The sequence below is a fragment of the Cyprinodon tularosa genome, unplaced genomic scaffold (assembly GCF_016077235.1).
Source record: "Cyprinodon tularosa strain WSP-4 unplaced genomic scaffold, ASM1607723v1 ctg9, whole genome shotgun sequence".
NCBI classification, from domain to species: domain Eukaryota; kingdom Metazoa; phylum Chordata; class Actinopteri; order Cyprinodontiformes; family Cyprinodontidae; genus Cyprinodon; species Cyprinodon tularosa.
Genome location: NW_024039673.1, coordinates 1,597,591 through 1,612,010, shown reverse-complemented (window position 1 = coordinate 1,612,010; position 14,420 = coordinate 1,597,591). Strand labels below are relative to the sequence as shown.

The following is a 14,420-nucleotide window of genomic DNA, read 5'->3' as shown; positions in this document are numbered from 1 at the left end:
AATATAAATACAAAACACAAATTATACATCTTTTATCTGTTCAGCTAGCTTGGAATGACATCTGTGAAGGATCTTTTTACAAGAACATCTAAATTTTGCTTTAGGTTCACTAAACTATATACAGGAGCTCCAGTTTGAAACGCAGTTGACATGCTGGTGATTTATTTTAGGATCCAGTTGCCTTGACCGTAATTGTGACGCTGACAGGCTCGTTATCCTCTCCAGGGGGAGGCGCTTGGCTGCTAGGGGTGGGAGTGGCACTCAGGTGTGAGGTGGTGAGGGGTGAGGATGCCCTGGGTATAGACACAGCAGGGCCTGCAAGAGACCCAAGTTTTGCCTTCAGCACAGATGGGAGCCAAAATCAGCAGAAGTATTGATATCAAACATTTGATCCATAATCAAAAATACTTTTATTATTTCATCCTAAATAAACTTATATCTGCTAATATCTGTTCAGCTTCTACTTTGCCTGCAAAGAACTGACAATTGGTTAATTAAGGGTTTTAATGTCAGCTTGCTTTCTTATGTTTCAGTTTAAAATCCTTTAAATTTTACAAAGCACCATTTCACAACACATCTCATCTCAGAGCAACTTTACACTCTTAGTCATATCCTACGCTCAGATTGGCAAAAGGTTCCTATAAGAAAACCATCTGATTGCATCGAACCTTTGGCGTGCAGGACATGCTCCGCTTGGATGGGCATGTGGCGACGATACTTGCATTTTGTTGCTGTCTGCCAATCCCTCACATAGAGAATTACATTTTTTTGGAGTCTGATTTAATGCTTGGGACTGAATAAGTGCAAAGCATTTTGGAATAATTAATAGCTTATTGAAACAGATCAACTACGTAATAGCTGCTCCTTGTGTAGAGCAAAAAATGCACTTAAGACCAATGTTTCCCAACTCAGATCCTCTGGGTCCACTGTCCTCTGAGGTGTTTCCTGGCTCCTCATTAATACATTCACCTTTCCATTTAAGCCACACCGACTTGAATAAATGGGTAGTTAACTTAATTCTTCTGTACTTCAAGGCTTACTGATGAGGTACAAATAGTCTTTATTACTTCCCTGTTTACTCATGGCGCATGTGTGTAATATATCTGGTTTGTGGTCTTGCCATGTGAAACATCTGCAAAGGTTTTTGTTCATTATAAAATGCAGGAAAAAAAAATAAATAAAACTATATTGAAACACCATGCCGCAAATTACAAAACGATGTATACATCGGTTTTGTAATTTGGTGAAAGGTTTTAATTTATACATGAAAGCCTATCAGCTCTTACACTCATTCATCCCTATTCCTAAATTACTTGGATGTGATCCAAGCATATTTAATAATCGTTTTTATTTTAGGTTGATGTTTGATAGTTTGATTTTTGATACTTCTACAATTGTTAAAAAAATCTTTGTATTCCTTAATTATAAAAAAAATAAAAAATAAATAACAGACTTGCAAAATGTGATGTTGCTATTAAAAGAAGGGAAAATTAATTATTTTTTAAGCAAGTTTTTCTTGCCTGGGCTGGATGATCCACCAATGTCCTCTATTCCCTCTGACCCTCTGAACATTTCATCCTCTGGAAAATTAATGTTCTCTCTTGACTGGCTGTGCTGTCTATAAATAGAAAGTAAAACATGGATTATTTGCTTTGATAATCAGCCTCTTAGGATATAGCAAGTAGGAACACTCAGATACTCACAAGCCAAACAGCATGTCATGCAGTCCTGGTGAAACAAACACATTATTAATACCGCGAAAAGTTTCGGTAGCTTCATCTTCATAGTTTACATTTGCAAAATGTTGCTACTGCTGTGAAGGACTCACTGGGATTGTTGTGGCGGTTGCGAATTATGAAAATTAGTAGCAGGACTGTGAGAATGGCTGCAAAGAGCATTCCGCCTATACCCGCCCCAATCACAGCTGGGTACATGTTGTGGCGCGGTTCCGCTGCAATACACCAAAGTTACACATTGCAAAATAGTACACCTTAGAAATAAAAAACAAAAAGAGCACTTCACCCTGACAATTATTTCCTGTAAGAGTTCTTTCTTAACAGTATGGGCTGCAGATACACCATAAATGTTACAATACATTACTTGGAATTTAATTAGGAAAAATTCCCCTATAGTTATTTGATATTTCCATTAACATGTATAATCCATCTCTGATGTCTGACTTAACAAACCCTTCGATCTTAAGTCAGTTAATTAACCAAGTTAGACTTTTCAAAATATATACAGTATAACAGCATTTTTAAATGGAAAAATGCCTTTAATATTGTATTAGAACTAAATGGAGTCAGATTTTAAACAGTTTAGAGATTAGAGAAAAGGAAACAGAAAAAGATAGAAGCTCAATGAATGTGTTAGTCTCATGTGTTAATATGTGGATTTGTTTTTTTGGGATGTGTGTCTTTCACCTAAGAGGATAAAAAGGAAAAAAAATGTTAATAAGGTAATCAGAACTGCCATCGCACAAAACTCTCATGTTCACAGTTTAAAGATATTACCAGGTCCTATTTAACATGTGCATTGCCTAATGAGATTAGCATTTATACACTTTTTAAAAATCTTGTTTGTATGCTTCCTTTTTAAGAGTGTGCTTATTGTACCTGGAGTTTTTGTTGGAGAGGGGTGTCCAATCGTGCGATGGTTGATGGGTATTATGCGGAACTGGTAGGTAACAGTTGGAGTCAGTCCTCTTACTGTGTGACTCCTTGCATCTGGTTCCTGGATGATGGTGCGCTGCCAGTCTTGGGGACCAATCCTCTCTTCCATCCTCAGCTGGGATTCGTTGCTGCTTCCTCTTCTGTTTGGTCGCTCAGATACCCACTGGTGCTCCAGATGGAATCCAGTCCAACCTCCTTTCTCCTCCACACCATCTAGCTGCCACTCCAGCTCCACCTCGGTACGCTTTGGGCTGTTGTATGTTGCTCTAATCAGGGTTGCATTGGGTGGCATAGGATGCTCTGACAAAAATAAAACAACAAGATAAAGCAGAGGAAACATAAAGTAATGTTTGGAACTTAACAAATACTGCAGAATGGGAAAATAGAGATAGAATGAAGCAGAATTATGAAAAGTGATCCCTATGTCCTCCAGGAGTCTAAGTCTATAGCAGCATAACTATAGAGATAGCTCAGGATAACCTAAGAAAATCTAGCTTTATCAAAAAGGAACATTTTAGGCCTTGCCTTAGAAATAGACAAGGTGTCTGCCTCACAGACTAAAACTGGTAGTTGGTTCTACGGTAGATGATAACTAAAAGATCTGCCTCTCATTATACTTTTAGAAATTTTAGGAACAACTAAAAAACCTGCAGATAAGAGCCATGTGCTCTGTTAGGAACATAAGAAATGATCAGATTTCTGATATAAGAAGAGCTTGGTTATTTAGGGCATTATATGTGATGGGGATTTTAAATTCTATTCTAGATTTACCTGCAAGCCATTGGAGAGATGCTAGGAAAGGAGAAATATGATCTGTTTTTTTTATTTTCATGAGAACTTTTGCTGGATCAGCTGAAGGCTTTCAGAAATAAAAACTGTATGAAAGTGACAAATTTAGCTCAGATTGAGAGTGCCTGAGTAAGTTATGGTGCTCGAAGGAAAGTTAAAATCCAATTCTTACTCTTGACCACCAGAGTTACATTGATTTCAGCGCCTCCCACTGCGTTTGAAGTGGAGCATCTATACTCTCCGCTGTCCTGCATCTCGTCTGCGTCTCTCACTGTCAGGTTGGCCCAGCCGGTCGTCCGGAGCAGCATATACTTAGGGGTGTCTCTGACATCTATGCCTTGATTGTTGAACCAAGTAATTTCTTTGGCTGGAAGGTAATTGGCTCTTAGATTGCAGGTGAGCTGCACGTCGCTCCCCTCGTACACTGACACGACTCTGCGCTGCGTCAGCAACACAGGGGCCTCTAGAAAATAAAGGCATGAAGCATTAGAAAGATAGAATCATTATTTTTGATTTTGTACAGTGACGATAAGAACTGACCCAATGTGAGCCTGCAGCTCTTTGCTTCCATCAGAAGTGGGTGTTTAGCATAACAGGTATACGGTTTCCCACTTCGTGCAGTTCCATAACGAAGGACTAGAATATTGGAGTTTTCTTGTCCTCCTTTGCTTTGGCCCCCTGGTCCCTCCCACCACACTAAGGCCTTTGGGGCCCCTCCATCCCAGGAGCAGGACAGCATAAGATATTGCTGATTGTTTGTGACAAAGGCAAAACATACTGGTTCTGCAGGGGGAATATCTGTAAGAGAGGTACAGAGATAGAAAATGGACAATCAACTGAGCAACAATTTGATGTATCATCTGCTGGATTCTTTTTGTACTCACATGTGCGTGTGCCACACTCTGTGGATTGTTTTAGGGTAGGATGGGAGCCCATACATCTGAACAAGGTGTTGTTAGAAGTCAAGTTCCCGGAGGGTAGAAGGATTGCAGTGCCACTTTGTACATTAGATTGCTGTTCAGTGTCAGCCTGGATTTTTCTAGCATTTTCCAGGTCCCCAGTCCAGTCCAGTGACGGGGAGGGGAACCCACCAGGCCAGGTGCAGAGCAGCTTTAGAGCGGTATGATTCAGAGCTGGCTCCACAGAGCATGAGGGGGAGCCATCAGGAGGGTCTGCAGGAATGAGACATAGAGTGGCCACGAAGTGATGTTCGAAGTGGAGATGAATTCACTAAGAAACATTCTTTAGATGCTGGGTATTTAATTTTATGATAATTAAAAAGCAGAGTAAATGACAAGATGTAACCTCCATGTTCTACCTATACTTGCCAAAGGGTACCATCCATCAGAGTGCCATCAGAATCTCACTCCATTTCAATGAATCCGACGGACTTGTTTTCTGTTTTGTGTATTCATGATGGATTGTGTGTTTGACTTGAAGTCTGATTGAGTAAGACTGTAATAATAAATTGTGTAAAGATGCAGAAAGAGAGAAAATACTTATTGTTTGAAAATGAAAAAACAGAGGTTAAGGCAAAGGAGGAAAGACCCCATCTCTAGTTCTGCCTTTTATGGTACCAAGACAGAAGAAACATTCTGGAATTGAAAAATACAGGATGGACAAAAGAGCTTTGTGGTTATTAACATCATTCATTGAGGCCAAACTCACAGTAGACAGTCAGGCTGATGGTTTTTTTGGAGCGGGTGTTCAGGTATGTGTTCTGGGCCAAGCAGGCATAATCTCCTGTGTGCATGCGAAGAACCTTGGTGATGGTGAACTGCGGCCCGCTGTACACCTGGGAGTTGTTGTAGAACCAAACGTACTGGCTGGCAGGGTTGGACTGGGCTTGACACATCAATGAAACAGTCTCTCTCTCCAGTGCTGAGTAACCCCGCTCTGTTATACTGTACGGGGTTACATCTATCCGGGGAATGTCTGGACCAACTATGAGGGAGAAACATACATGCATCTAAGAGACAAAGGCCCAGATGCAGAGTACACGCAGTAACTATCTTGCACAAATCCTTCACATAGTGGCAGGCTACAACCACACATAGCCGCGGGAAGTGAGGGTGCTGGGGGTGTGGGGAGGTTAAGAGGGAGATTATAAAATTTATTTAAAATACTTTGCACAATTTATACATTTCTTATGAATATTTTGGGAAATGATTTTTACTTTTTTTTATTTTTTTGAAGCCTAATCAACACAAGTTCATGGAAGTACATTGTCATGGCAAGGTCAAGCAAGCTAGAGCGTGGTATCCCTTTTGCTGGCGCAGACTAGTAAATTTACATAGTCTAATGACAGAAACGAGGAGGAAATACGGCACAGAAACGCATTTCGGTTTTTTCCGCTTATGAGATACTTTGACTTCATGACCTCAGATTGCACCTCAACATTTAGACACCTATAACCAGGCAGGCCAGCCTGCCTGTAGCTCAAAGTAAGAGCACAGTGCCGCTGTGCACTCTCATATCTTAGAGTGTTATTTTGTTGTTTTCTTTGAGTAATGGAGAACTGTTCAATAAAGTGCAAATAGTATAATAATATAATTAATTCTTTACGGTTTGTGTAAAAGGATTTTGGAGCTAATAGAGTCACTTGTGACATAAACACAGTGACTCAGGTTCCAGTCAGTTGACCAAATTTCTACATTGTCACAGTCTTATTGTGAAGTTTAATTAATAGTGCATATATTCACCTGAAAACTGATGTCTGTGTGTTAAAGACCCTGGTTGCGTCCACTGAAGTGTATATGACAATGAAGTAGTGAATCTCAATCTATTTACTTATTTAATTTTATTATGTTTTAAATAGGCCTATAGGCTCATAGGTCTTTTGTTCGGAAAAAAACAAAAACTATTTCACAGCATTCCTTGTTTAAAAGTATTTCCAGCTGCCCTGCAACCAGATTTTAAAGCAATTGATTACAAAAAAGAAACAACTGCTTTCAAATTATAATTTGAAAATTGGGTCTAAAATTTGTTTTCAGCTTCCACTCTGAGTCTTTACTTTATAGAATCCTCTAAATGCAATACCACCTCTGAATTCTTAGGGTAAACCTTTACTAGCCTTATGTGTCGTGGCAGAATGTTTACCCTTATATTTTTGTCTTCAAACTCAGGGAAAATTCATCAATGACATCTGTACTTTGACTAGGACGTTTTTTATTCAAGACCTTGCTTTGATCTAAACCAGGGTTCCTCAATTAAAGTCCTCGAAGTCTGGCGTTCTGCTTCTTTTAGATGTGTCTCTGCTTACACACCAGAATCAAATTGCTGATTTACCTTCTTAGCATTAAGTTAAAGTTCTTAGTCTTTTAGTCTTAACCTGATTATTTGACTCAGGTGTGTTGAAGCACAGACACATCTAAAATATACAGGACACTGAACATGAAGGAGCAGATATGAGTAACCCTGATCACATTCCTTTGTAGCTCTGGTCACATGTAAAGGGGTCATTATTTTGCAGGGAGGTTAACTATCCCACCAACCCAAAGGCTTTTACAGGCTCTACCAGGATTCCTTCCTAAAATAAATTTCCTCTTTTTGGCTTCGCCCATCTTCTCATTACCTTATTAGGAATTATATGATAGTTTTTGTTGATTTATTATACAAAATAACAACAAAAAACACTGATGTTTGTGGCTGTAAAATATCAAAATTCTGAAGAATATAGCAAAATATTTCATAAAAATATCTGTCATTGTGAAAATGCAAACATGCTGATACTTTTTATAGGAATTAAATAAAATATAACATGATTATAATGATAGATGAAAGTTTCTAGCACTCACATATGGTGTCCAGCCATAAGCGGTTAGAGCTCTCACTGTTGACAGCATTGGTGGCCACACAGCGGTACCAGCCAGTGTGGTTTCGGTTGATATCTGTCACGTTGATGGCGCTGCTGCTGCCCTGGGCAACAACTGTGATGTTACCGCTGCGCGTTTCGTGCTGCCATACATACTGAATTGGCCCGGTCCCATTTTCCAGGTTGCATTGCATCCACATTGTGGATCCCTCCACTGGAGACACATCACTTAGCAAAAGATAAGGCTTACTGACAGGGACTGTGTCAAAGAAAAAGACAGGGAGACATACAGATGAACATTTTTATCACAATGTGTTTTCACTTTGCCGGCAGTCCATAAATCCTGTCCCTTTCATGCTCAGCAGTAATTTTTCGTTCATTTTATGGTATAAAAAGTCTGAATTTGTACGTCAATTTTACCAGAATTTACGGTTTCCGGAAATGTTTCACAGAACATTTAAAGATCATATCTAAGTTTTGACTGAAAAACTGGTTATTCTGTTGATAATTAAAAAATAAATTGAACGAAAAAGTAGCTCTAAACTTCATTTTCATCACCACTAAAACTCTGTTTTGGTTCAAAACCATTACACATTATTGTTTCACAATATGTTTTCTTTGACTTAAAGTTTTTGTAAAGGATATGATAAATACAAATCACACAAGCAGATTTGCTAAACTTATTGAAAGGCAGTTCATCTTGGAATCCATCATACCTTTTCAAAAGTTGTAAACTTAAAGTTCATGCATCAGGACAATCACCCAAAACACACTAGCAAGTCTATATCTTAGATATCTTTGTTGTTCAAAAATAAATAAATAAAATTAAAGTTCTGGGATGGCTGTACGTAACTTCAATTAAGATGCGTTAGGCTCTCCTAAACACTGTTAATTCTTTAAAACTACCTGATAGTGTTTTTTTTGTCTTTTTGCATTTTCTATGCACATCTTTGTTCGACCTTAACATTTGCTTGAATATTGAAACCTTTGACAAAAAAGAGGGAAAATAAAATTTCCCTGCCTCTTTGAATTCTCCTCAAACAAAAACAAAAAAAATAGTATCACAAAAACACTCATATGTTTTTGACGTGTTTTCAAAAAAAGTCACAAAAAAAGGACAGCATGGAAAAATAATTATCCTTAAACCACATCACTTGATTTCAGTCAAAAAAGTCACATTTTGCTAGTAGATCAATTAGACAAACTTTTTAGGGTATAGATAAACCTGAACAGATGATTTAACTGGTAGAATAATCTAGAAGAAGTGTCAGAGTACACAAGAAAAACTGAGCCTGTTACGTATACCACTGCTTAACGAAGAAACGTAATTTGAGTTGAGAATCGTACCTCTGACAGTGAGATGAACGTAGTAATAGTAGACTATAGGCTCTTTATCTATATTGTAGAAGGCCTGGCAGGTGAACAGGCCATGAGCAGCCAGAAGCAGCTTCTCGATGCTCACTGCCGCACTGTTTGAGATGATCGTCAACTTTCCAAGAGTTTCAGCAAACTGCTGAATCCTCGGCCCTTTCCCCAGATTATAGACCACTGCTTTGATGGCGTCAGTGCCAGGCTTGGTGAAGCTCCATATGTATATATCAGGGACAGTGGTGCCACATTCCAGGATCACAGCTTTGTTCACCACACCATAAACATCAGTGTCCTGGTAGACCACCTCCCAGTTTGGATTGATCTTTACAGATGAAGTTGGGACAGGATACACTGGGTTGCCTGCAAAGGGGAAAGAACACGTTGGTGTCATGTACCCTGCTGGTGTTCTGCTGCAGGATTGGTTACACTGCAAGTTTCGATAGGGGTCCGATACAGAACAGGATTCAGAAACAAGTTGACAATGTCCTTTTTCTTTACTGCCAAATGTGACTAAGAAAATATTTTAGCTCTTTCAACTATTCAACTCTCTAAAACCAAACCAATCTATGTTTTATTCATATGCACGTGTAGCAAAACTAATATAACAGAGCTTATATTAAAATGTAAATGAAAGTAAAGTAATGAAAGTAATGAAAGTAATAAAAAGCGATAAAAAGAAATATATATATAATTACAATAAAAAAAATGCTATGTTTGATTAGCTTTGTAAGATTAGCGTAAGATTTACAGTATGGATAGTGGCTTTTGTTTTTCTTTTATTTCACAATCTTTAGAAATATGTTATTTACTAAAATGTAATAAGAATCAAATTTTTCATAGGTTACTTAACAAATAAACTTAAAAATTAACATAATAAAAATTATGCCATTAATATCAAATTAACATCTATTTGCACTACCTTGTACATTTTACTTTTTATATTTATCCATATTTTTATCTTAAGTGTATATATTAGTATATTTTTTGCATGCCTTATACCCTAGTGTTTTTAGAGATTTTTATAATTTTATTTACTATTTCATATATGTTTCATGTTGCACGACTGTACCACAAAAAATTCCTAGTTGTGAACTTCTTCACTAACAATGGCAATAAACCCGATTCTGATTCTGACATGAGTAAAACTATATGTAAAGGCATCACATTTTAACTGTCTAAAAATCATTTTAAAAAGTACATTTGTGTTTGTATAAAAATCCAAATGTGATGGATTTCTTACCATGAGCAGTAAAGGCGAATGGACTGGCGGTGAGATAAAGAAAGGCCAGCCCTAACAGTTTGGCCACCATGGTATCATGATGAGCCTGAGTCCAGCTTCCTCTTTACTCCAAGAAATACTAAGGCTCTCAAACAAAAAGATAACCCTTAAAAACAACCTGCAAACTCCGTTGCTGTCTGCCGCTCTTCTCTACTGGTGTCTTGAAGAGTCCAATTGAAGGACAATGACTTTATTAGGCTGAGAGTAGGAAGGGACTGATTTGGATTCAATTATTGATGTGTTTTTCCTTTCTCTCATGCTGCCTGTGGTTCTCTGTGGGGCTAGAATGACACTGTGATACTGGACTCTTGCATTATGTAGGACTAACTCATAGGGTTACTCTTCCACATACACTCATGCATCTTAAATAAGACAAAGCCAGGAGCCGAATTATACAAATCTTACATCTATGGTTATAAAAAGAGCCTTTTCTTGTGTCACTTAACAACACATAAACAAACATTACATTTTACCCAATATATTTACAGGAAGTGTTTTCTTTGTATTCCTGGATTATTTTGCCTGGTGAAAATGTTCAAACCCCCTAATCAATCACAAAATTTGATGCATTCTATTGAGGTATTACTAGAGAGACATCCACAAAGCAGCGGATAACTGTACAAATCAATAGATGGACAAGGGTTAATTATTTTTTTTTCTTTTCATTTTTTAAGAATATAATTTTCAGCAGTTTATTCTGCTAAATCTATGTCTTACCATCAGTCCTGACCAGCTTCCCTGTCCTTGCTGCATCCCCACAGCATGATGCAGCTACTTCCTTTTGGCTTCTAAGGCATAATATTTCCAGGGGGAAGGGTTAAAAATCCAAACTGAAAATGTTAATTTTGACATCATCTCACTAGAGCCCTGTCTAAATATTTTATCTTCATTTTGCATGATTTACACACACACACACAAAAAAAACATTAAATATATAAAATTTGGCTTTCTTAAAGCAACAGTTTTTCGTTTTTTTACTGTAACATAAAGGACACATAAGTTGAGGGCATAACTGAGAGCTGTTTTGGCAAAGATTGTCCTTCCTGATCAGTGCATTTCTGTAGCTACTCAGAGTTGCTTTATAGTGTTGTTTATTAAAAGGTGAATCTTAATACGACCATCAGTACAAAGGGTGCTGAATACAAGAGAAAATATATTTGTATAAATATTTGTATAAATTATGGATTGTTTTTCCTCTATCTCACAAAGGCGTTGGTTCTTTTAATCATCATTAGTTCAAATTTTTTATTTTCTTTAGCCCAACTGTTTTTAATCTTCTTTTTTGTTTCTGCATTTTTTTTTATTAAATTTTTTCCTACTTGCTTTGATTCTGTTTTATTTTCCTGTATTTTAAACATGTAAAGCACTTTGCATTGTCTTTGTACTGAATTGTGCTATACAAATAAATTTGCCTTGCCTTGCCTTTTAAGAACAGATTCATAAGTTTATCATCATATTTAAACATATTTAAATTGTTCTTTACTACGCTACATAATCGCCTGAAGTGAATCTCCATATTTCACAAACAGAATTGTGGCTAGATGTGCATGAACTAGCGTGCATTGCAGTGTCTCCCTGCCCAGTCCTTTTCACCTTTACATAATCTTTGTGAACATGACACCTTGCTTGTGCAGTTCAGGAACATTATGGAGCTCGTAGATGGTGCCGGTGACACTAAATGTTTAGAATCAGATCTAATTCATTACATACTAAGTAATATGTATTAAATTCAAGGTTATGGGGGAAGAGATGAAAGACATAAATGACCCTGATCTATCTGTTTGTCTGCCGTCTCTCTGTCTCTCTCTGTACCTACCTACCTCTTCCATCTGTCTATCTATTTATATATCCATCAATCTATCAGGATTAATAGAAATGATTTTATAAACAAATTATGACCAAAAAGTCATTTAATAGGAGTCCTCATGTCTGCTAGCTACTAGCTCAATCAGGGAAGGGATGGTAAAGAATCATTTAACTAAAGGTATTAGCTTCTGACATGAATATGTCAAATATACTTTATTTAGTCTGATTTTCATTGTGAATTGGTTGGAAAACATTGCAGTTGTTCTAAATTAGCCAAAAGCTAATTTGACCATGTTCCAAAGACAAAACCTTGGTCCTCAAACATAAAATCCGTGTTAAACTGTGATATTATTGCATCATTTGATTGATTATGGTTTTCAACCATGTTTTCCCTTCTTCTTTCTGCACATAGTGGTTTAGTTTAGTTGAGTTTCACAAATTTGTTCAAGATTTCTTAACTGAAATGTTATATTTGAATGGAAGTTGTGGTTAATTTATTCCATATATAAGCAGAATTATCTGTTTGACGATGATTTGAGCTTGATTCACACTTTCATTTATTGTTCTGACACACATCCTGTAAGGCTGGTATTAATAAACAACATGACAGTCTGGATATTATCTGATTAAATAACATATTTACCACCCCTACTGTGGTGGGAAATACATATATTATAGTTGCACAACTTTGCATGTTTTATATTAGTCTGTTGTGGAGAGTGTGATCTCTTCTGCCATCATCTGCTTGGGTAACAGCAGTGAAGAAAATGACTTAAAGAGGCTTAACAAGCTGATAAAGAAGAGCAGCTCTGTTTTAGGAATTCCTCAATAACCTCTGGAGATCATTTTACAAAGAATAATTCTTCATAAAATAAAGAACATTATGGGTATTGGCAAGAACCCTCAGAAGACCTTTAAACACCAATGGATTGTCTTCAGTCAGAGGCTTCTCCAGATCCAGTGCAAGACAGACCTCTACAGAATGTCCTTCCTCCCTGGAGCTATTGACTTCTAGAACAACTTGTTGAAGAAAAAAAAGCTGATGAGTGAAAACAACATTTAATTTCTCTGTGGTATAAATCAAGTATTTTTGAATTTAATTGAATACAAGTATTAATTATTAGCCTGGGTGCCAGTCCGAACTTAGTCCCGCCCACAAGGTTTGAGTTCGGGGAAGTTCGGTCTGGCTCTGCTCCATAGTAGCGCGAGTATTAAAGCCCACTGTCAGGCGATCCAATCAAATTGTCAGGGCGGGCTTTATACGATGATGGACAGATGATCAAGAGTAACGTTATCAACCACGTGACCAAAGCGCGCTTGGGTGACAACAATAATGGCTGCCGCTGGAGAGTTTAGGTGAGTAGATTCTGCTATTAGGTCTGTTCTAGAAGATATCGACAGCAAATTAATTTTAAAAGAGGAACAGAGAAACGCGATCAAGTCTCATCTTCTTATTATAGGCGTGAAACTGCACGCTTTGATTTTTGTGGACAACAACTATGCCTCGCTTAAGATACGTCACGCACTCCGTTGCTCTTATTGGTTGTAGGTCTATCCAATTGAGTGCAGAGGCATTTTTTTTCCTGGTTCGTTCAAAACACGCCCCATAATCACAGCTCTATGGAGCAGTATCAGACTCATATTCTGACTAGAATTGAGTCGGACTACGTCAGGCTAATTAATTATTTCACTGACTTCATAAAAACCAAAAATATACCATATTCTACACTAAGGTCTATCAAAGGTTTTCCTTAGATAGCAAACTTTGAAACAAGTGACTTTGCAAATTAATTGAATTGTCTCTGTAAGGTGACTTGAGATTACATATATTGTGAATTGGCACTATACAAATAAACTGAATTAAATTTAAATAATACTAGTAAGAATGACTGACTAAAAATGCTGTTGTCTGTTATCTCCATTGCTGACTGTATTATGTACAGAAGGTTTCATCTCTAGGGTCAGGGTAGACTAAAAGGGCATGGCAGACTTTCCCCATCAGATTAGGATTAGAAAAATCTGGCTTCTGATCATATTTCTCTGAGTGAGCTCGCATTTCCATCATCCACCGCTTTACATTCTTACCTTTAAAGATAACCCTTAATGTATTTGTTTACCTTCATGCAAACTCTTATTAAAAAAAGACTTAGAATGCTTACACGAGAGAAAGAGGATGAGTTTCTGTTAAGTGGATCTGTGAGAACGTAACCTGAGATGTTTTTAATGAATGAATGCAGGACAGAGATCAGTTTCCCTCACCTGGCAAGGGCAAGCACAGACTCGACATTCAGGTTAATAGCTCCACAAGGTTTCAGCCTGTATCTGATACCAGTATAAAATTAAAAAATATATAACATAAAAAGTGGTAAACATGTTAGTCGTCTTTGTTTTGACACTGTACAAGATTGAAGTTTATTTTAATTAACTGTAACAACCCAAAATTTAGCAAATTTTATTTATCATGAATACCTTTTCAAATTTTCTCCTCCAAGAGCAGCTGAGTGTAGCACTCAGAATTGTTGTCTAAGTAGAAGAAGAAGCCTTATGGGAAAAGGGAGCATGATGGGGATGCTCCACTTTGCTTTTACAAGTGGAGCATTATGGCTTTGGCTATGATATTTTGCTTCTCTAAACCTTAATAACTTACCAGAATTCAAGAGGTGGGAGGCAATCATTTATCATAAAATGT

The 14,420-nt window shown here is 37.3% G+C and overlaps 1 protein-coding gene across 1 annotated transcript; it reads right to left on the bottom strand.

The window, feature by feature from the left end:
• LOC119775818 (V-set and immunoglobulin domain-containing protein 10-like 2) lies at window positions 1–10,177 on the bottom strand. Its single transcript, XM_038273904.1, has 12 exons — window positions 9,887–10,177; window positions 8,623–9,006; window positions 7,259–7,534; window positions 5,130–5,405; window positions 4,346–4,633; window positions 4,002–4,259; window positions 3,634–3,924; window positions 2,616–2,972; window positions 1,829–1,951; window positions 1,704–1,728; window positions 1,521–1,618; window positions 1–315 (listed from the first exon to the last, which is right to left on the bottom strand). The coding sequence occupies exons 1-12, from the start codon at window positions 9,954–9,956 to the stop codon at window positions 167–169; spliced, it is 2,595 nt and encodes an 864-aa protein (XP_038129832.1). The 5' UTR covers window positions 9,957–10,177; the 3' UTR covers window positions 1–166.
• Between the last annotated feature and the right edge of the window lie 4,243 nt (window positions 10,178–14,420).